This window comes from Pleurodeles waltl, chromosome 9 (assembly GCF_031143425.1).
Source record: "Pleurodeles waltl isolate 20211129_DDA chromosome 9, aPleWal1.hap1.20221129, whole genome shotgun sequence".
Taxonomy (NCBI): Eukaryota; Metazoa; Chordata; class Amphibia; order Caudata; family Salamandridae; genus Pleurodeles; species Pleurodeles waltl.
In genome coordinates this window covers 801,148,025-801,169,875 of record NC_090448.1, presented here as the reverse complement: position 1 = coordinate 801,169,875, position 21,851 = coordinate 801,148,025, and the positions used below count along the sequence as shown (strand labels likewise).

The window sequence follows — 21,851 nt, the reverse complement described above, 5'->3', positions numbered from 1 at the left end:
GGGGAAAGGCAACTGCTGCTCTATTCAGAATCTCCTTGGATACAGACAGGCTGAATCCACATTTCAAAGCTAGCAGAGTCTACTTTCCAGGTAAGGGAGAGATTGTTTAAGAAACAAACACTGGAATACTGCTGGGCGCGCACTCTGAAATCAGGCTTTTTTTAAGGCAAAAAACAGGGGGGCAGACAGTTTTAAAGCACAATTTAAATCACGGAAACAGATTAAAACAGTCTCCTAAAAGTGCAAGATGTATGTAGCCTTTTTACTTAGAAGAAAAAAAGGGGGGGGTTATGTGCCACAAACTAGCAAGGCAATTAATACAGTCACGGCAAAAACAAATTTTAAAAATATACCACTTTAAAAGAGGACAGGCTGCCTGAAACACAGAGAGTCCACAGTAAAACAGACACAGGTAACTGAAATAAACACTTTTTAACAAATAATACTACTTACCCAGAAAAATCTCAGGGCTCCTTACCTAGGTCTTTTTGCAATCATTGAACACTGGGCTGTATCAGGACCCAGGGGAGATGCAGAGGCTCACAAAATGGAGGTGGCTGTCTTGGGCTTCCCTCCACAAACTTAAGGGGCCAGAGCAGGTGTTGGGGGGGCGAAGCTCAGGTGCATCAGGGACTCAGGGAGCCCATAAGCTAAGTCCAGTCCCTGTGGTCAAGGGGAAAGGCAACTGCTGCTCTATTCAGAATCTCCTTGGATACAGACAGGCTGAATCCACACTTCAAAGCTAGCAGAGTCTACTTTCCAGGTAAGGGAGAGATTGTTTAAGAAACAAACACTGGAATACTGCTGGGCGTGCACTCTGAAATCGGGCTTTTTGTTTTTAAAGGCAAGAAACAGGGGGGCAGACAGTTTTTAAGCACAATTTAAATCACAGAAACAGATTACAACAGTCTCCTAAAAACACACTCTGCAAGATGTATGTAGCCTTTTTACTTAGAAGAAAAAAGTGGGGGGGGTTATGTGTCACAAACTAGCAAGGCAATTCACACAGTCATGGCAAAAACTACTTAAAAAAATACACAACTTTAAAAGAGGACAGGCTGCCTGAAACACAGAGTCCACAGTAAAACAGACACAGGTAACTGAAATAAACACTTTTTAACAAATAATACTACTTACCCAGAAAAATCTCAGGGCTCCTTACCTAGGTCTTTTTGCAATCATTGAACACTGGGCTGTATCAGGACACAGGGGAGATGCAGAGGCTCACAAAATGGAGGTGGCTGTCTTGGGTTTCCCTCCACAAACTTAAGGGGCCAGAGCAGGTGTGGGGTGGCGGGGCTCAGGTGCAGCAGGGACTCAGGGAGCCAATCAGCGAAGTCCAGTCCCTGTGGTCAGGGGGAAAGGCAACTGCTGCTCTATTCAGAATCTCCTTGGATACAGACAGGCTGAATCCACACTTCAAAGCTAGCAGAGTCTACTTTCCAGGTAAGGGAGAGATTGTTTAAGAAACAAACACTGGAATACTGCTGGGCGCGCACTCTGACATCATGCTTTTTTTAAAGGCAAAAAACAGGGGGGCAGACAGTTTTTTTTATGTGACCCAGGACACAGTTTATTTGGTTGAATTTGACCATAAAACATCACATACATAAAACCTTACATACATAGCATAGCATTCCAAATCATTTCATGGTATTAAATTGAAGAAAAAGCTTAAAATATTTGTTGTAATGCAATAAAACTCCTCAGAAAACCAAATTAATAACATCATGGCACGACTATTGGTGTTGTTATGTATCTACAAAGATAATTACTTTTTAGGGGTAATGTAGTGCTGTACTCTTATTTAAAACTATATGTAATTTTCATAATTCCCCATTATAAGGAACCTGTGATTAGTGCTATCCAATCTAAAGTGTAAGTTGTACATTTCCTCGGCCATCACAGAGGAATATTTAACAACATTAATGATCCATCGCCAAGTAGTGGTGTAGTAGTAGTAGTAGTAGTAGTAGTGCATCACCAAGGACAAATAAATTGCTTCCTTAGATATTACAAAAATATCAAGCAATATTTTCATACTTTGTCAAATACATGGTTGTGATATATTTCAGAAGAATTTGCCCAGGACACAGACTATAGGCACCAAATGGTTAGGACAAGAAAATACCAATGTGACTTAAAAGCCTGCTATATCATTAAAGAGGTTTTAAAAACAATTCTTTTAAGTGTACATATGCTCCAAATCAAAAGTTATCACGTTTTAAATGTAATAAATTAACTCAGTGTTATCCTATGGGAGAGGTAGGCCTCCCAGTAGTGAAAACAAATAGGGGTGTTTTTCACTGCTAGGACATGTGAAACTTAAAAGTACATGTCCAACTTTTTAATTACAATGCACTCTACTCTATGGGTTGTCTACAGCCTTCTTTATGGAGGGCTTAGATTTAATAAAAATGAAGTTTAAAGCTTGGCAAAGGGGTTCAATTCAATTCATAATCTTTATTCGTCCAAACAGTTTGACCATGAAAGAATCATGAAAACCTTCAAAACATACAGAATAAAATAGAGGTTAGAAAGGTTAAGCTTGACACATAACAACAACTGCCTTCTGCTCTAAAGCACATTGAACATATAAAGAGCAATTAAAAAGCAACAGATCCTCATAGTTCAAGAGTTTTAATCATAAAAGAGCCATAAGATCAAACAGAATAAAAATTAGAAATGTGAAAAGTTGAAACTCATTACATGACCACAGTGTACCTCTGCTTTATAGCACGTTGGATGTAAACAGCGGTTAAGAAACAGATGCTCACAATTGCCAATGTTTGCAAGTAAGTACAAGCGGCTCTACTATTTCGTATGTTGGCCTGTTTTAAAAAAGGTAAAAGGTAGTGTTTTCTCAATGTCATATAAAATTTACAAAAGAACATAAAGTGAAAAGTGCTGTGTGCACATCAGCCATCGCAGGGACATTTAAGTACGCTTGTGAAGTAAGAGCCCTGGAGGCGAAAGGCAGCAAGAAAGCAAACAGTGCTCAATCTAAACAGCAAAAACCTGTGATGCTGGCTACACATCCAGCCAAGATAAAGTTCAGTACCATTGTAGCAGGAATCTCCATTTATGCCTGGAGAGTTGACTTGTCAACCTCCCTCCGCACTTTATCATCCAATCAGATAGAAACATGTTTTTCAGTGTGATTAGGGAGCTTGCATTCATACTACAGAGGGAGCTGAAAAAAATCTTCCCATCCCGAGCTAAGGCAGGTGTTCCGAATATACCTTATCCAAGGGATGTCTAGCCATTGATTAAGTTTCAGGCAGTCAGCAAGCACAGCCCGGTTCAAGGAGGTCTGGCTCCTTGTCCAGATTCTGAGCAACAAAACAAGGGGTTGATATTTTATGACACCACTAATGTACCTTATCCTGACCTCAGAGTTACATGTAAAGGAGCTCTTGCTTTTAGGGACTGCTAGTAACCTTTTCATAAAACCCATTCTCAAACCTTACCAGCCCTTCCTGATCGCTAATGCCTCACACCCCAGCCCCATAGGAGGCAACTGCACAGCACTTAGCGTCATAGATCGCTGTGAGTTCCCTGATTGGCTTCTGGCCTAGTCTGTTGGCAAAATTAAGGACAGCCTTCACAGCTTTAGAGAAATCTGAAATTCTGTTAGTCTTCAGTGGACCCCAAGTGACGTGCTTATCAAAAGGAATTCCTAAATAGGAGAAAGCAAGGACAGTGCAGACTTCGTCACTACTGACTATAAAGGCAGGACTCTCCTTCCTAGCACCAAACACCATAACATACGTTTTGGCCTGGTTAATCCTCAGGTCTACGCTCATCATAAATTTACAGACACAGTCCAGTGGGCCCCGAAAACCATTAACAGTCCTAGATATTAAGACTCTGTCGCAAGTGTAGAATAAATCAGGGACACTGCAACCTCCTATGTGTAGGCAGTCTAACCAAGCTATAAGAGCTGCTCCCCCAGGTCATTTGCACATAATGAAAGGAGAAATGGAGCCATCATACAACCCTGGTGTACTTCCGTGGCAAGATTAATAGCTGCAATAGACACCCCACCCCTGCTCCCTGACATATCTCATACTAGCAGTAACTTCATTATGGAGTTGTCTTAAGAAATAAATTATATATCGGTCTACCGCCATATCTGACATAATTCTTCACAATTTGCTTCTATTAACGGAGTCGAAAGTGGAGCTCATCCCAGAAATGCCAGATATAACTTGCTGTTTTTGGCCACAGTATATTTTCTGATTAGAAGGTATAGGTTAAGAGACTGCTTCACTGTTCCCAGGCCGGGACGGAAACAAAGTTGTAGCTTAGAGAGCACGTTGTGTTCATTAGCCCATGTCTGTAAGTGTTCCAGCGGTATTCTCCCCATGATTTTTGCAGTCTAATTAATCAAAGAGATATGGCGATAACAATGCAGATCTCCTTTTGACCCCTTTTTAAAAATGTGGACAATGATGGTGTGAGACCAGGTCTTTGGCTGGCCTGTGGCTGGGTCCGCATTGAGAACATTAGTCAGGAGTGAAGCCCACAGTGAGGTTTTGGCCTTGAACAGATCAGAGAGGATCCCATCATGGGCAGGAGCTTTCCTGGCTGGACAGCTGTCCAGTGCTAGCATAACCTCGCTCAGCTCAATCTCCTGGCCAGCTGAGGATACAGCCAAGATCCTGGAGGGCATAAGGGAGTCTGGGGATTTCCAGGGCGAGCCAGCGACTGCCTCGCCTGGGGGTGGCGGAAATAACCTTTGCATCTGGGTCAGCATAGAGATTCATGGAGTGGGCGACTCAAATATCAGGAGGGATCACTGTAACAATTCCTGAATCATTGTTATTCTCAAAATAGTTACGATTTACCATTGCCCAAAAGGCTTTGCTATCTCTTAGCTCACTCTCCTGTAATAGGGAAGAGTAGGCTTCCTCTCTTAAAATGATTTTCCTAGCTCTAAGGGTGTTTCTATCAGGAACCTGCACCTAAGTGCCATTTCCTGATCTTTAGGATTTTTTTAAGGATCACCAGTAGATGGTTGTCTGCCTTGTTGCAATGTACGTCAAACCATTTCCCTGGCTTCCTTTTGATAGAGTTGATTGGGGCCAGGAGCAAATCATGTGCTCTGTTGCAAATCCTTTCAAAGCAGTGAATTATCTCAAATCTACCCCCATGTTTACAGACATCAGCTAGACATCTCAGGAAGTTGAAGAGTGAGAAAACCACCAGAATCGTAGAAAAAGAAACTTTGCCCACTTTAGACAACCTCTTGATGACCCCTCCATTCTTAGAGAATGAGAGAGGGAGAGGATTGCTCAGAGTGAACAGTTTGGCAGAAAATGAAGCATGAATTGAAAGAGCAAACAAAATATGGTCACTAAGGGGCGAATCGACAAGTTTATAATCCAGTATCCAGTCTCTCAGTGTCTGTCAAAAAAGAATAAAATCAGTCTGGCTAGGAGTACCCCTCCCAACAAAGGTAGGTAAGGTAATCGATTTCGAAGTTAAGCAATCGAAGGAAAAAATGTGATTATTTTTTGTCAGGACTAAATTAGATTCATCCCCAAGCCAACAATGAACAAAGTGGGTGATTGGGTTTCCAGCATTGTCCACCAGCCTATAGGCCTTGGATGAGAAAACTGGCAAGGTCTCAAATAGAAGTGCCCTAGAAGTACCACCACATAACTCCCTTGTATGCTTCTAGTACATATGTCGATGTCCTTGAGTAGTGAACTGGCCAAATCCACCTTGGATGTCTCAAAAATGCTGTTGTATATGTTTATTAATACCAATTGGGTTGGTAGGCACTGGAAAAGAATAAGCAGATAATACGCAGCGCCAGGGTTTGACCATGTGACCTAGGCAGAGAATATTAGACAGATGAAGGTAATGAGGCCACCTTTATCCCTGCCAATTGTGCTTAGAATTGCTAGTGTAAAATAAGAGGTATACCCGTCCATAAATACAGAGCCAGTGAGCCATATCTCTTGTAAACACATGACAGTGTAGTGGTCAACAAACTCATGCCAATCATGACTGCCTCACTTGCTTGCCAAGCTAGCTCCATTCCATGAGACTATCAGTGAGAGCTGAGCTTTGCTGCTTACATGGTCCATGCTAGAGGTTAGAGGGTGAGAAAAACGTAAAGCCTATGCCGGACTTTGGCAAGCTGCTCCCAACCTGCAAATTGTAGGGGTCAGAAGAAATCATTACAGCGGGGAGTCAGTCCATCTGGTCCAGTTGTGAGCTGGGCGCAAACCTGTTGGAATTGAGGGTGGAATGGCCAGGTAACATTGGAATAGACAGGCCATCCTCAGGCTTGAAGAAATAAACAAGCCTGACGGGGTTAATAGCTCATGAAGATGACCCACCAAAGTGTAATTTGGTCAAAGTCTCTTTAGCCACACTTCTATCTTTAAAGTTAATGACTATACAGTCAGTTTCATCAAGCTTCGGTGTGTTGCCCACCCATGGAACCCTACAGGCAAGATTAATCTGGTTGTAAAACAGCTCTGGTACTCCCAGTCTGCCATAAGTCCAATGTACCACTTTATTGGTCTAACAAAAAGCATGTCTCTTTTTATTGAATATTTTAAATGGTCACTTACACACCCATCGATTTTAAGGATGTTTCCTAAAAATTCATTAACTCCTGGATGTGCTTGGAGTAAATTTGGGAGCATTTTCAGGTTGGGGAAGTGGCTGAAAATGTTTGTTAAATAGACAAAAGCATTCAATGTTGTGGACGTTTACCAGCATTGCTGGTGGACCCACCAATGCATGCCTCCAGGTAGCCTATTGCCCCATTTCAAAATTCCATCATGGCGGCAGGACTTCCTAGTGAGCAATTTATACATGCAAGAAGAAGCACACTATTGTTCATTTAGTGAATTAGGTTAAATACCTGGCTTGATATAGTGTTTTATGCTGGACATTGTAAGTGGTGTAAATAACAAGTGCCAGATTTATCTAATTAATTGTACACAATTTACTGACCTCGGAAGGATGGTAGCCTGAATTTACTTTGCTGGGATTTGAACAGGTGACCTTCAGGTGTCAGGGGTGAACGTTAGCTCACTGAGTGAACCTGAAAACAATTTTGGTTATGTAAATTAAGATTATCAAGTACACAAATTGCACTTACATGCAACAGAAGTTTCTCAACTGGGTCTGTATGAGGACCACATAGTTCTTTCTATAACTTATTCACTATACTTTGAATGGAACGATAACATTCTGTGAGAAGAGCAAAGTAAAATACAAAAATATATATATATTAATTAAGGCCCTTTTCTTTTGTTCTGAATGCAGTGGAAGCTCAGAAGACTTTAAACCAATATATAAAAACAACTCACAATTTAAATTTCATCAAGAGGAAATGTGTGTATTTTTTTTCTATGTCCCATAGTGTCACTCGTGACACATTCAGTCTATTCTCACTCAGTAGTTACTAAACATTTGTGTCCTGGGACTTAGGCCCTCATTTCAACCTCAGCGGTCTTTTTCAAAGACCGCCAAGGTACCGCCGTGCTGAAGACCGCAAGTGCAGGTGGTTTTCCGTGCAGCGTATTATGACTGCTGGCAACCCTCTGTCCTTTTTTGGATGGAGAGCCGCCAGAAGCCATACTGGCAGTCGGCGGCAAAATGGAGGCTGCTCCATCGCCCAGTCATCAGAACACCACTCACTGAATCACGTTCCATGATTCGGCGTGGTGGTATTCTGGTGACGGAGTGCTGGCGGCGGAGCAGCCCCCAGGGATCCCCTCGCGGAGGATCAACAGACAAGGTAAGTTGATCGTCCGTTAGGGGAGGGGGGTGTGGGGGTGTTGTGTGCATTCATGGGGGTGTGCGTGTGAATATGTAGAGGAGGTGTGTGAGTGCGTGTATGCATGTGGGGGGTGTTGTGTGTATGGGAAATGTGTGCGGGTCGATATGTGTGAATGTCTGTTTGTATGTGTGCGGGTATGTGTTGTTGTAGTGTATGTGCGTGTAGGGGTGTGTGTATGTGCATGTTGGGGGTGGGGGGTCCTGCCACCTTTGGGGGGTGGCAGTGGGGTGTGGGGAGAGGACTAGGGGTGGAGGAGGGGGGTGGGGGAGATCCCTATCAGTGCCAGGGAAGGAATTCCCTGGCACTGATAGTGCCTACCGCCATGGATTTCGTGGGGGTTCCAAACCACCCAAAATCCATGGCGGTATGCAGGGTCCTGATACCCCCGGCGGTCTGGTGACAGGCGCCGGGCTGGAGACCGAAGTCTCCAGCCCAGGGGTCATCACCGCCCTGGCGGTCGGAGTGGAGATGTGGCGTATGACCATGGCGGTAACCGCCATGGTCATAATTCCATTTTTTTTTCGCCCGCCTGTTGGCGGTATTACCGCCACTTCTCCCCCGCCCGCCAGGGTCGTAATGAGGCCCTTAGTGTTTTGTTTTTACCATTGTAAGTCTGGACTGAAAATTTCCAGCATGGAAATATTGCCGGTGAAAAAAAAAAAAACGCTCACTGGAGATGTTATGCTTGCTAAGGGGCACGTCTTGGTGTTTCTCCTGTGGAGTCGCTCCAAATACCTCAATTCTACATCTCCCGGTACCTCTGCAGCACACTGCACCCCACTCTCATATAATGCACTTAAGCCTGTGCCTCTGAACTACACATCATCTTTAGAGTTTAAGGGTGCCTGCACGCTTTCTTGTGAACTGTATGCACATCCCATATCAGGGACATTCAGATATGTCTATAAACTGTTCACTAATACGCGCTCTCCTGATTAAAAAATAAAAACACTCAGGCCCAGATTTAGTATGATTTTGTGTCGGGGTCTGCATCACGTTTACCATTTACAAAGCTAATCAAAGACCTTTTGTGCTTTTCAGTTAATACAAAGTAAAGTGATGCAGCGAATAGTGCTGCCTTGTGTTACTTCGCGTTCGGCAGGTGTTACATGTGTGTAACATGGGCGTTTAAAAAGACCTGTTAATCTGTCTTTGAGTCAAAATGGTGTGCCTACTCGACAGAGGTGCAACAAAGAGAAATATCTGTATTTCTCCTTGTTACTTTCTCTTTCCATGGGTGCTGCATTCTGCAGCACACATATAAAGAGGACTATACCTCTCAGGATTGTTTTTGTGCATGGAGTCCTTTCCTGCACAAAAACAATCCTGCCCGAAGCTCGGTACCCATAGGCTGTGGTTCAAGAGTGCATGTGTTGGTGCTAGGCAGCACACAGTGTGCAGCGCAATGAGACCGAAGAAATACTCCATATCGTCGTAAACATTGAGCATTTCTGCTCTCTCCCCCTTTCACGGGACGCAGGAAGTTCCCTTGTGCTGCATTGCGTAAAAAATATAGAATAATTGGCCCAAATTTTAGCAGTGCTGGCTTTTCTCATTGTTGATAGAAACATAAATCAAATACGTTAAATTAAACCAACCTGTGACTGCAATGGACGGAAAAAAACTTTTCAAATGTCAAATGAAAATCCAGAACAGAAAACATTATGTGCTGAGTACATGGGTATTAATGTGGGCTGGGGCCATTCCAACAATTCTGTTGTATAATGAATGTTCAAAGTGATGTATTGTGCTATTTGCCTCCAATTTAGATTGTAAAATGCAACATGGAGAAAGATTTGACGTCTACCAAGTCGACATACACTGTCATCGATCTAGTGCGCACGCCCACGATCCGCAGAATCACTGTCTGTCTTTCCATGGTTTGGTAAGAAGTTAACCTATATCAATGTAGGGAGTTGTGGGGTGGGCAGAAAGAGCGAAGCAGGAAGCTCCTTTGCACTGGTACCATTGTTCAGAGTTGAGAGCTATCCCGCAATGTAGAAGATCTAAGAATTGCTCATCTAGAGTTGAGAACATAGAAGCTAGATATAAGGCCCAGGCACATACATTATTTATTTTTGGGGCCTCACTGATCTTGGCCTGGCACGTCTTCAGGAGAGGCGGGGACGAAGCTGCGATTCCTGAATTAAGGGAGAAAGTAGAGGGAACGGGACTGATGATGTAGATAGAGAAACAATTATTTCAGTTTCATGAAATATTAGTACGTCACTTGGTGGTGGTGTTAAATAAGGTTGATAAGCATAATCAAATCCTGCTGGAGAGACACCTATATAGCTGGAGTTTAATGTTCTCTCTTATGAGAGCATTACCACCAAACATTTCAGTGTGAGATAACTTGTAAAAGTGATGAAAGAATGGAAATGTTAGAGAATAAGCCATAGATAGGAGGGACATGGTGGATTGGGCGGGTGCTGAGTAGGCTCATATGCAGAGATTCTGAAGGGATGAGAGTATGGCAGACAATTTGTTATCCTGGAGTACTATGACTCAGGCACTAGTGGAGTCAACAGAGGAGGATCAGACCAAGAAGGTTGCATAACTGCATAGCAGAAAAGGAAGGTTGAAAGAGGAGGGAGAGGGAAACAAACGATACTCAGAGGCTTTCCATGGTATGAGAGATGACAAAGTACGCATGACAGCTCCTACTGCCATATTTTATTTTATATATTTTTTCTTGACCTGTTAAGTGATTGGAAGCTGGGAGTTGGGAATGGATTGGGGGGGAGGCTTATGGTGTACATGTTGCTCACTGTATGTAGTAATATTGACAATGCTGGATATAGAGTTCACCAGTGTTGTGATTCTTCCTCCCTCCTATACTATTAAGACTTCACTGAATAGAACTGTTATATGTCAGTTGTCTTGCTGGTCACAGTAACTTGCCTAATGGGGTGAAACCGAGTGTCATGCTGGAAGCCACGTAGTTAGGGCCTGAGGACTATATCCTGAGAATTGACTTATGAGTAGGAATATTGGGCCTGAATAATAAGCAATGTTATTGCTGCAAAATGTCCATCACTGTTGGACATTTGAAATGTTAATATATATTTTTTTTAAAACAAGGATCCTGGGGATCTCAGATTGCTGGGAGTGTTGCCATACCACAAAACTGAGACTGTCACTGCTTTTAATATGAGATGGGAATGCTGTCAGCCTGCATGTATGCCTTTCATGCATTCAATACATTTCAGAAAAGCTCTGCTTTAGAGCAGAACTGCAAGGATGGCCAAGTGGCAAGACATTTTTTACCCCTCAGAACAACATTTTGCTTAAGGTAGTTCATAATCAAGCCCTTTGAGTCTTAGCGAGGATGTTGAACAGAGGCAGTGGGTTGCATTGCTGCGGTATTCCAACTGTGAGATTTGATGGCTTCTGATAATTCAGCACATTTTCCTAATTGGCACACATAAAGATGACTCTCTTGACAGCGGACTCAAACATTTTTGGTCCAGTCCTTCAAACAGATCTGGATCTTCCTTGTCTTTTGAACAATTTCAGATAATGGGATAAATGCATTTGGGACCATCTCAATGTTATCTACAGATCTGCTGTTGGACCTACATATATGTATGTTAAAGTGGTCCATGGGTGCCACTTTTACGGGGATCTATCACTCGTGCTTTATGAGAACTATTTTTTAAAGATTTTCCTTCTGCATAAGTTTACAGATGGATTGATCCAAGAAAGTCCCACTACTTGTTCCATTTGTAATATCAATATTGAAAATGAGACTCATTGTCCAGCGGTTTGCCACTGCAGGCAGCCACTGAGCAGCCCTATTTATATACAAATTATTATTATAATTTGCCACAAAACTGAGACTGTCACTGCTTTTAATATGAGATGGGAATGCTGTCAGCCTGCATGGAGGCCTTTCATGCATTCAATACATTTCAGAAAAGCTCTGCTTTAGAGCAGAACTGTGGTGGTGGCCAAGTGGCAAGACATTTTTTACCCCTCAGAACAACATTTTGCATAAGGTAGTTGAGAATCAAGCCCTTTGAGTCTTAGTGAGGATGTTCAACAGAGGCAGTGGGTTGCATTGCTGCGGTATTCCAACTTATACTTTGAGATTTGATGGCTTCTGATAATTCAGCACTTTTTCCAGGTATACAGGGCATCGGGGTTCCAGGAGATCCTTATGGGCTGCAGCACTTCTTTTGCCACACATAAGAAGCTCAGACAAACCTTTCTTCGGGACTGCAACTGCAGCCTGAGTGAAATAGTGCACACACTATTTCCCAGCCATTTTAACTGCACTTAAGTAACTTATAAGTCAACTATCAGTCTAACCTTCATTTACTGAAGGCTAGGTGCAAAGTTACTAAGTGTGAGGGCACCCTTGCACTAGCAAAGGTGCCCCCACACTGTCCAGGGCCAATTCCCCGGACTTCGTGAGTGCAGGAATACCATTACACATGTGCACTACATATATGTCAATACATATATGTAGCTTCACAATGGTAACCCCGGATATGGCCATGTGAGGTGTCTAAGATCATGGAATTGTCACTTCATTCCAAATATGGTACTGGGGGCCAATCCCATGCATCCTGGGGGCTCCACCATGACCAACCAGCTCTCTGAGATTTCCACTGCAGCCCCAGCTGCTGCCACCTCAAAGACATGTTTCTGCCCTCCTGGGGACTGAGCAGCAAATTCCCAGGAAGGCAGACCAATGCATTTCCTTTGGGAGGAGGGTGTTACACCCTCTCCCTTTGGAAATAGGTGTTACCATCTTGGGAGGGGTAGCCTCCCAGAGCCTCTGGAAATGCTTTGAAGGGCACAGATGGTGCCCTCCTTGCATAAGCCAGTCTACACCAGTTCAGGGACCCCCAGTCCCTGCTCTGGCGCAAAACTGGACAAAGGAAAGGGGAATGACCACTCCCCTGTCCCTCACCTCCCCAGGGGTGGTGCCCAGAGCTCCTCCAGTGTGTCCCTGGCATTTGCCATCTTGGATTCCAAGGTGTGGTGACACTTTGGAGACCTCTGAGTGGCCAGTGCCAGCAGGTGACATCAGAGACCCCTCCTGATAGGTGCATACCTGGGTAGGTAACCAATCCCCCTCTCATGGCTATTTAGGGTCTCTCCTCTGGGTGGTTCCTCAGATTCAGCTTGCAAGACTCCTCCAGGAATCCTCTGCATCCTCTGCTTCAGCCTCTGACCATCGGATCGACCGCAGACTGCTCCAGGAACTGCTGTAACTGCAACAGAGTATCCAGGACAACTCCTGGGACCTGCAACTTCAGCTCCAGACAGCATTTGCAACAGTTTCCCAGGTGTGCACGCTCTTAGGACTGCCTGTCTTCATCCTGCACCAGAAGAACCTAAGGAATCTCCAGTGGAGTGATGGAGTCACTTCCCTGCTCCTGCAGGCACCCTTCTGTCACTACAACCGGTACTCTAGGACTCCTCTCCTGATGATGAGCATGCTCCTTGGAACATAGGTGGTGGACCAACGTGACCCAGACTGTCCGAAGGTCCTGCTGTCCAAATTCGGTAGAGGTAAGAGCTTGCCTCCCCGTGCTATGACAGTACCGCTGTGCACCACGTCATCTCCAGCTCCTTGGGCTTCTGTGCACTTCTTTCAAGAATTCTTTGTGCACAGTGTAGCCCAGGTCCCCAGCACTCCATCCTGCGATGCACAACTCACTGAGTTGTTCTCCCGCAGCGTGGGACCTTCCTTTGTTGTGCTGCGATGACCACACTTTGCATCTTCTTTGTCCCTGTGTCCTGGGACTCCCGTGGGTGCTGCCTGGTCTTCTGTGGGCTCTATGAAATGCTGAGCGCCCCCTCTGTCACCTCAGTCTGAGTTGAGACCCCCAGGTCCCTCCTGGGTCCAGGCAGCGCCATGTTGACACAAACCACAACCTCGCTTGAACCAAGGCTTGTTGGACGAATCCAGCAATGCAATCAACTTGCATCCAACATCTCAACGTGGGACATCTCCTGCACCATGCAGGAACCTGCAGCCATCTTCTTTGGTGTTCTTCTGCAGACTTCTTCTAACCGGAGAATCCACTTTTGCACCATCTTCTAGGTTGGCAGGGGCTCCTGCCCTTCTTGGAATCTTCTGTGACTTCTGGACTTGTTCTCTTCTCTTCACAAGTCTTCAGGACCAGGAATCCAACATTTATTGATTGCAGTCGTGCTTGGTTCTTGCAATATCTCTTACCAAGACTTGTAGTGTGTTGTGAGGAAACCTGCAGTACTTTATTCCTACTTTCCTGAGCTCTGGGGTGGGGTATTTTACTTACCATTGGTGTTTTCTATACTCCCAGCACCCCTCCACACACTACACTTCCCTAGTAGAATTTGTGATTCGCATTCCTCTTTCTTAGTATATGGTTTGTGTTGCCCCTAGGCCTATTGCATTCTATTGTATTTTCTACTGTTTGCACTGTTCTATGACTATTTACTTACCTGAGTTTTGGTTTCTAGTGTATATATTGTATATAAAACTTACCTCCAGAAGGAGTATTGTGTCTAAAGTATTTTTTGCCTTGTGTCACTAAAATAAAGTAACTTTATTTTTGGTAACACTGAGTATTGTCTTTTATTGTGTATACGACTGTGTAACCAGGAGCTTTGCATGTCTCCTAGTTCAGCCTAAGCTGCTCTGCTACAGCTACCTCTAGACAGCCTAAGCTGCTCGAATACTACTACATTTCACTAATAAGGGATAACTGGACCTGGTATAAGGTGTGTAAGTACCTTAGGTACCCACTACAATGATGGCACTGTGCACAGGGGTACTGTCGCAAACCGCAAAGGCAAGCTCTTACCTCCACCAAAGTAGGACAGCTGGACCTTAGGACAGTCTGGGTCATGTTGGTCCACCACCCGTGTTCCAGGGAGCATGCTCGTCTTCAGGAGAGGAGTCCCAGATAACTGGTTGTTGTTGCAGAAGGGTGCCTGCAGGAGCAGGGAAGTGACTCCATCACTCCTGGGAGATTCCTTCAGTTCTTCTGGTGCAGGGTGACGACAGGGAGTCCTCAGAGCGTGCTTCTGCAGGGTGCTCATGTTTAATTACAGAAACATTCAACATTCAAGACTCTCAGTGGACTACTGTCTGTGACCTGTTGTGGATGTCAGCGAAATGCTCTGCGGCCATCAGAGGATTGTACTGCTGCCTGAGCCCTACCTTGGGCCCTCAGAGGACTGCCCTGCTGCTGGAGACCTACTATCTTGCTTAAACCCAAGACTTCCAGATTGACCCCACGGCCTAGCTGGCTGGCCTCCTGATCAGAGCCTTAGGAATATAAAAGGTTCCAAACATCTTGAACCTGCACCCAAACCCAGGCTGAATCAGTCCTAACACCCCCAGTGGTGCCTTTCTAATCCTGGTCCCTTAGAAGTGGTGGAAAAGATGCAGAGACAGCCCAAATCCAAAACTAAGGACTTAAAACATTTTCTGCCAAAAAATGATCATAGAAACAAAAGAAGACTGGGACCTACATGCTCGCCGATCCACCCAGGGTACATCATTGGTCAGCCTGATTTTGCAGCAGTCCCTGCTACATCATTCCAAGCAGCAAATTCTGTTCAGCGGCTCCTTGAAGTGGGGGTATCCAGCTTAGTGGAGCCCTCTTACAGCCTGCAGCTTTGTCGCTCTGTAGATTTTCAACTTTCATAAAAGAGACTAAGGGCCTGATTTAGATCTTGGGGGACAAGTTATTCCATTACTGCGGTCACGGATATCCGTCTTATTAAATAAATCCCATTATATCCTATGGGATTTATATTTTGGCAAATGAGATATACATAACAGTTGTGACGGAGTAACTCGTCCATCATCATCAAAATCACGCCCTAAGTCCGAATCGAGATATTTTCACTGCAGTTTCGTCCATCAGCTCCCCGAATATGCCTCCTCAGACACCGGCAGCTGCCTTGACCCACTGAACTTTACCTTCTCAAACTTCAGATATCCGAGCCACGCTTCATTGTGATCAGCCATCCTTTTCAACTTTGCCCTGGGCTTGTCTGTAGTTGGCATTTTGATCTTTTAGGTTCTGTTTTACACTTTGAATCTTTACAAATTCTTAACTCCAGTTCTACTGATTGGATGTTTGTCATTTTGGTGTTAAATAGATTGCTAACTTTTACTCTATTTTTCTAAATTAGCGCAGGAATTTTCTTGTATTCTGTTTTCACTTTATTACTGTGTAAGTGCTGCATAAATGTTTTACACATTGCCTCTAAATTAAGCCTGACTACTTTGTGCCAATCTATCACAGGATTAAGCACAGATTCATTGTGTGGCTTTATTTGTTTCACCCTGACAAGGGTTGTGGCTGTTGCTTGAGTAGAGTTTTACCCCCCTCAACCAACAACCCAGTTTCTCACATTTATTATAATTTGTTTCTCTTTAGGAGGGACATTATTATAAAAACAGATGGGTTAAGGTACTTTTGTTTGTTATACATTAGCTGAATTAAATAAAACATGTTGCACACATTTTCTCAAGGTGAAATTCTAATCATTAAACAAATAAATATGCCATTACTTTAAATAACAAAAAATACATATTTCTACATTTTATAGTGTGTCATCGCTATATTTATGAAGTTTGGTTGTTTTTCGCCAATGATTTTCCTTTTTGTAATTATATTGTCCTTTGGGCAATGATTTCCACATCCTCTGATCAGGAAATAAATTTAGGTGATAAATCTTCATGTATAAAGGCTTACCACTCAACTCAAAACAGCAGTTTAAAACGTACACAGGTGATTTTACAACTGGTAAGTCTGAGTGGATTTTTGCATGTGACTATTTTGCATGCAATTTTGCCAATCAGTGTATGTGATTTATCTGTATACGGAAAATACTTAATGACAGGGCATGAAAATGACCCATAAAACCGTGCAGTAATTTCGCTCTGCCTAACTCTTAATTTAGGCCATGGTGTAGGTGCAGTAAATAGAGCAGTGTACACAGATTTCATATGCTGGCTGTGAATACTTACTCATTGTGTGAGGAGAAAACAGTGCAGTGTGAGCAGATTTCATGTTCTAGCTGTAAATGTCTCCTCATAGTGTGAGGAAAAAGCAGTATGGACAAATGTTTTACTCTGCAAATGTCCTTCATAGTATAGTTGAAGTAGTACAACTTGCAGAAATTCCCTCTTTAAGTCAAATAACCCTTTCATGATGTCTAGTGTCGAGATATCAGAAATATGATAACTGGACCACTTCAAATTTTAATAAAGTTGCCTGCCTTTCTGCAGAAAGGTTAATACTAAACAAAAAAGATCCACATGGTTCAAACTCAAACTCGAAGCCAAAAGACAGAGAGCAAATAACGCGCCCATTACCTACCAGATGATAAACATTGATGGAAATTAAGTTCTCTCGTTACAAGAAAAAAAAGAAATTTCTTGCCTGTAAGCAGTATTACTCTGTTGAGCTTCTTAATTATCTAAAAAACAAAAGCAGTCTGAAAAAGTTTCATCTGGATAGTCCAAGTATTAGGGCACAGTGTTCACTTGCGCCCACCTATTCATAGAGCGCTCACTCACTTTAGGCACTGGAGGCACCTTACATGGTCATCCATGTTGCAATAGCTTACACTCAATAACAGTACAGAGGCTATAGCAAATGTGGTCATTATGTAGTTTGCTAAATACCTTCATGTATGATAAACGTGTAGCAAACTGTTCTATTCATTGGATTATAGCTTCAGTGATGTCATTTGAGATGCTGTCAACGATTTCATTGAACATGTCATGAGTATTGTCGTATGTGAGGTCATAATCAGTGCATAGAGAGATTTCTTTAATTGGTGACTTTCAGTGTTTTTTGAGTTTTAAATGTTACTTTTCAACTGATATTGTCACCTGACTATACCTTCACTTTAGCCTTTGTTTTTTACAGTGAATTTCTGGGGAGTTTGTAATGTAAACTAAGATATTATTACCTAGCCTAACTATGCCGTCACTTTAACCTTTGTTTTTTCAGTGAATCTTTAGGACTCTTTTTTTTTTTTAACGCAAAGTAAACTATTATCAGTCCTAACTATAGTGTCACTTTAAGGTTTGTTTTCTAGGGTTCAATGTAAAGTAACATGACTTTAACCTTTGAGTTGTCAGTGAATGTCTAGAGTTTTTGTAAAGTAAGGTTATCAAATTATTACCACCCTTCACTATAATGTTACTTCAACTTTTTTACTAAAAATTTCAAGTGTTTTTTTCCTTATAGATTTTATTGATATTCATTGATTACATACAGTCATATCATGGATAAATAGGGTAAGTGGGAACAGTCGTTTTAGCAGTTATTACAGAGTTATCTGGCAGTACAAAGTGTAGACATCCAGTTAATAACGTAGAGGAGGAACGTCTCCTGGCATGGACTTCAGCAGCAACAAAGGTGAGAACGATAGGCACAACATTAACCACAAGCATCACAATTGACAGAGGCCAAAGATCAGAAATCCAAATACCGGGTGGCAGGCACTATTGGAGACAATCACAGCCATAGTTAAATCAAAATTTCCGGACATGCCCCTTACAAGTGGATAAAATGCTATGGTGATCTATTCGTCCTGGCCTCCTCTTTCGCCCGTCTCTGGTGTCTGTGCCATTGAGTCTACACAGATAGGTTCTATATGATCTCCATATGTTGCACGGTCTGCTACAACTAGGAAGCAGTATACATTGGTGTGCCATTCCTTTGACAAAATGAAGGGCCACTGGCCCATCGAATAGCAATTCTCTGCTTTACCAGCAACAGCCCCATGGCCACAGCTGTCTGTATGACTTGAGGACATCTCTGTCGTACTCCAGAAAGTCTAATAATGGCTTTCTAGCCAAGGTAAGCTCCGCAATGGCCTCCAGTGCCAGGAAAACCTCTTCCCAGAATTCCCGAACTCCTGGGCAATACCAAGCAAGGTGCACAAAGCCAGCATTGTCTGCCCTACATCACATAGATTGTGCACTCTCTTGTAACCCATATCTAGCGAGTCTGGCCGGAGTGTAATAAACTTGGTTCTTATACTTGAAGTGAATGAGTCTGTGCCTTCTATTAAGGGAAACTGCCTGTGTGACCAAGCATCAATATTGCCACTGGGTGTCTTTTATGGTTAGTTGTAGGTCCCTCTGCCATTCTCATCTAGTTTTGTTAGGCATGGCCTACAAGCTTCCTGCATATAAGCATAAAGCCTGGCCACAATGCAGGTATGGGTCAAAGCGACCAGCTCAAGAAGTTCCTGGTATTCTCCTCCAAGAAGCCCAAGCAAGGCCCACCTAGCTCTATTTTAGTGGAATTGCATCAATGTAGTAGGTACCACAACGTGAGTTCTGACCTGGTCCCAACTACGCATCACCACTCGTCAAAGAAATCTCCCATTGTGTGTATATGACGGGAGCTAAAAGCCCACACCACCCCCTCTTGTGCCCCAGTGGAAACCACAAGTACCAGGCTAAGCAAAGGTAGGGAGAATACAAAAATGTGCCCGTCTGTTGCTCCACCAGGTACACGCCAACCACTGACTGTGACATTTAGAGAATCGAAGGCTGGGTACCGGCATACCCACTTACAGAAAAACACCTGTGTCAGGAACAAGAGTGGCAGCCAAAAAACACTCCATGCATAAATGGGGCAGATCCTGTGGGGCCATGCACCCACTAAGGGGCATAACCTCTCTGTGCCACATAATATTAGGCTTCAAGATCTGGTGCATTCAATCCTCCTTGTTGTATGACAAGGTGAGAGATTCCAAACTCTCCTACGGCTGCTTCCCAGCGCAGGCCAGTTGTATCATTAATGTGTGCTGCGTTTCCCATAGTGTCTGCGATAGTAAGAGTGGAATGTTCATAAAGAGGAGCAGAAAGTGGGGAGTACTACCATCTTCATAATGCCTATGTGCCGGGTTAGTGAGAGTGGCAGGCTCATCTAGCAGTCAACAGACTCTGAGTTTTTGTATCGCTTTCCCATAGTTTTCTAGTAGCACAGTGTCCTGATCCCCAAAAAGCAAATGGCATCAGTGGTCCACTGCAACAGATATTCCACATGCACCGATTGTTGCAGGTGTGAGTGGGAAAATAAGGGACTTATCCCTGTTTAAACGGAGCCCTGAAACCTCCGCCAGCACCGTCGACAAATTGCGGATTGGGTCTCTAATATAGAGCAATGTATCATCAGTATATGCCAAGACAATCTGTAGCCAGGATAAAGAAGGCCATGATGTAAGTGATAATCCTGCAACACACACACCAGCAGCTTTGCCACTAATGCATAGAGCAGGGGGAAAAGTGGCATCCCTGTTGGGTACCCTGACCAATGGCTATAGGCCTTGAGATCGTCCCATTAATGCATACCCGTGATGTAGGTTGTGCATAAAGCACGTTGATTAGCTGTATGAATAACTCTCCAGCTCCAATTCTATGCCTTACCGCTCTCATGAAGCCCCAGGCCACTGACTCAAATGCCTTTTTTGTATCCATAAAAACCTCAAAGACGCGTGTGTCTGAATTCAAACTCTGTACCACCCCAAAGAAAGTACTAAGATTATATATTAGTGAGCACCCTGGAACGAATACTGCCTTCTCCACCCCAACCACTGATGGTAGGATCTGTGCCAGACAACTGGCAAGTACTTTTGTGTATATTTTCATGTCCATATTCAAAAGGGACAGTGGTCTGTAAGAGGAACACCCATTTGAGGGTTTCCCTGGTTTAAGGAGTGTGGCAAGCAAAGCTTCTCTCCTGGTGGGGGGGAGTCAGACCATCAGTAACCAGCTCTAAAACAATGTAACTAATAGGGGATAAAGACATCTTGGTAGGCCTTGTAGAAGGCCACTGTGAGGCCAACCGCACCCCAAGCCCTCCCAGATGGCATGTCCTTCAGCGCAGCCTGGACCTCTCTAGGCTCTAGCAGAGCCATCAGCCGCTTCTTCTGCTCATTGGTGAGCCAGTTCGTGACCATATGAGCCAAATAGCCTGCAGTAGCACCTTCCTCTGCTACTGGCCATTCCTCGTAGAGCGGGGTATAATACCTATGAAAGCGATCTGCTATGGCCTCTGTAGAATGTAGCATGTGTCCCTGCTCATCCTGTGCCTCTAGTATGGCCTCACTGTCCCGGCTGGGTGACATTACGGCTGCCAGAGTGGCACCCAGACGCGCCCCCCCACCATATACCTGAGCCACCGCTTATTTCCCTAGGTGATTCACCTCACTTTGGACCAACTTGTGTGTAGGAGGCTGGCCTGGCCTATAGTGGGTACCTTGTGGTACTTACGCTTTGTGCCAGGTCCAGTTATCCCTTATTAGTAGAAAACAGGTGTTCTAGCAGCTTAGGTTGTTATAGGTAGCTATAGCAGAGCAGCTTGGGCTGAACTAGGGGACATGCAAAGCTCCTACTATACCACTTATATCATATAGCACTATATCACAAAAAAACACAATACTCAGAGTTACTAAAAATAAAGGTACTTTATTTTAGTGACAATGTGCCAAAAGTATCTCAGAGGATACCCTCCCTTCGGAGGTAAGTAATATACACAAATTATATGTACAAAAAAAACAAAATCAGGTAAGTAACAGTTAGAAAAGTGGTGCAAGCAATGTAGAATCACAATAGAATGCAATAGGTAGAAATAGGCCTAGGGGCAACACAAACCATATACCCCAAAAGTGGAATGCGAACCACGAATGGACCCCAGGCCTAGTGTAGGTTGTATAGGGTAGCTGGTACTATTAGAAAACACTAAGGGTGTCCAAGAGACCCAAACCCAAGACCCTGAAAAGTAGGAGTAAAGTTACCCTACTACCTCAGAAAGACAGTAAAGTCGAGATAGGGGATTCTACAAGGACAACAACTGCCAGCAAAACACTGAAGATGGATTCCTGGACCTGAGAACCTTTAAAGGAAGGGGACCAAGTCCAAGAGTCATGCAAGTGTCCAGGGGGTGCAGGAGCCCACTAAACCCCGAATGAAGGTGCAAAAGGGCTGCCTCCAGGTGGAAGAAGCCAAAGATTCTGCAACAACAGAAGGAGCCATGAACTTCTCCTTTGGTCT

At 43.8% G+C, this 21,851-nt stretch overlaps 1 protein-coding gene across 1 annotated transcript in view; it reads left to right on the top strand.

Moving 5' to 3' along the window:
- Positions 1 to 21,851, top strand: part of LOC138259999 (solute carrier family 22 member 6-A-like) — a 697,494-nt gene that overhangs the window by 342,428 nt on the left and 333,215 nt on the right. The window contains exon 6 of the mRNA XM_069208045.1: positions 9,580 to 9,695. Coding sequence (XP_069064146.1) covers positions 9,580 to 9,695 — 116 coding nt within the window. The remainder of the gene's footprint in view (positions 1 to 9,579; positions 9,696 to 21,851) is intronic.